Source organism: Octodon degus, unplaced genomic scaffold (assembly GCF_000260255.1).
Source record: "Octodon degus isolate 3935 unplaced genomic scaffold, OctDeg1.0 scaffold00048, whole genome shotgun sequence".
In the NCBI taxonomy this organism is placed as follows: domain Eukaryota; kingdom Metazoa; phylum Chordata; class Mammalia; order Rodentia; family Octodontidae; genus Octodon; species Octodon degus.
This window is the reverse complement of record NW_004524624.1, coordinates 9,222,185-9,222,658: the sequence shown is the minus strand read 5'-3', so window position 1 is coordinate 9,222,658 and position 474 is coordinate 9,222,185. Positions and strand designations below refer to the sequence as shown.

Below are 474 nucleotides of genomic sequence, written 5' to 3'. Positions count from 1 at the left end.
AGCACTTAATATTGGATCATTTATTTTGAAGGATCCATATCGGATCTGCCTTGAATAGCTTATATTAAGGAAATTTTTTATATATTTTTTTCACTACAGCTCTCTTTATTTTGTCTTTCCTATAGTACGTAAACTGGCACCTAATGAATTTCCTCATAAACTTTATGTCCAAAATTATACGTCAGCTGTGCCAGGGACCTGCCTGACCATTCGAAAGTGGCTTTTTACAACAGAAGAAGAAATCCTCTTAAATGACAATGACCTTGCTGTTACCTACTTCTTTCATCAGGTAGGTGAATTGGTTTCTTTTTCTGTGTATATGTAGTTGGTAATTTCCCAATTCATGGTGAATCCTTGGATAAGACATTTTACTTCTGGTTCTGAGTAAATTTGTAAAATGTTGTATACCATTTCACAAAAGATATATAATTTAGAAGTGAAGATATCCTGGAATTTAAAGAATAGTTATTTTTC

General features: G+C 32.3%; 1 protein-coding gene across 3 annotated transcripts in view; it reads left to right on the top strand.

Annotated features, from left to right (window-relative positions):
• The window catches only part of Snx27 (sorting nexin family member 27), a 97,709-nt gene that overhangs the window by 61,500 nt on the left and 35,735 nt on the right, over positions 1–474 (top strand). For all 3 annotated transcript variants that reach the window (XM_004632353.3, XM_004632352.3, XM_023716469.1), the window contains exon 7: positions 126–289. In XM_004632353.3, coding sequence (XP_004632410.1) covers positions 126–289 — 164 coding nt within the window. The remainder of the gene's footprint in view (positions 1–125; positions 290–474) is intronic.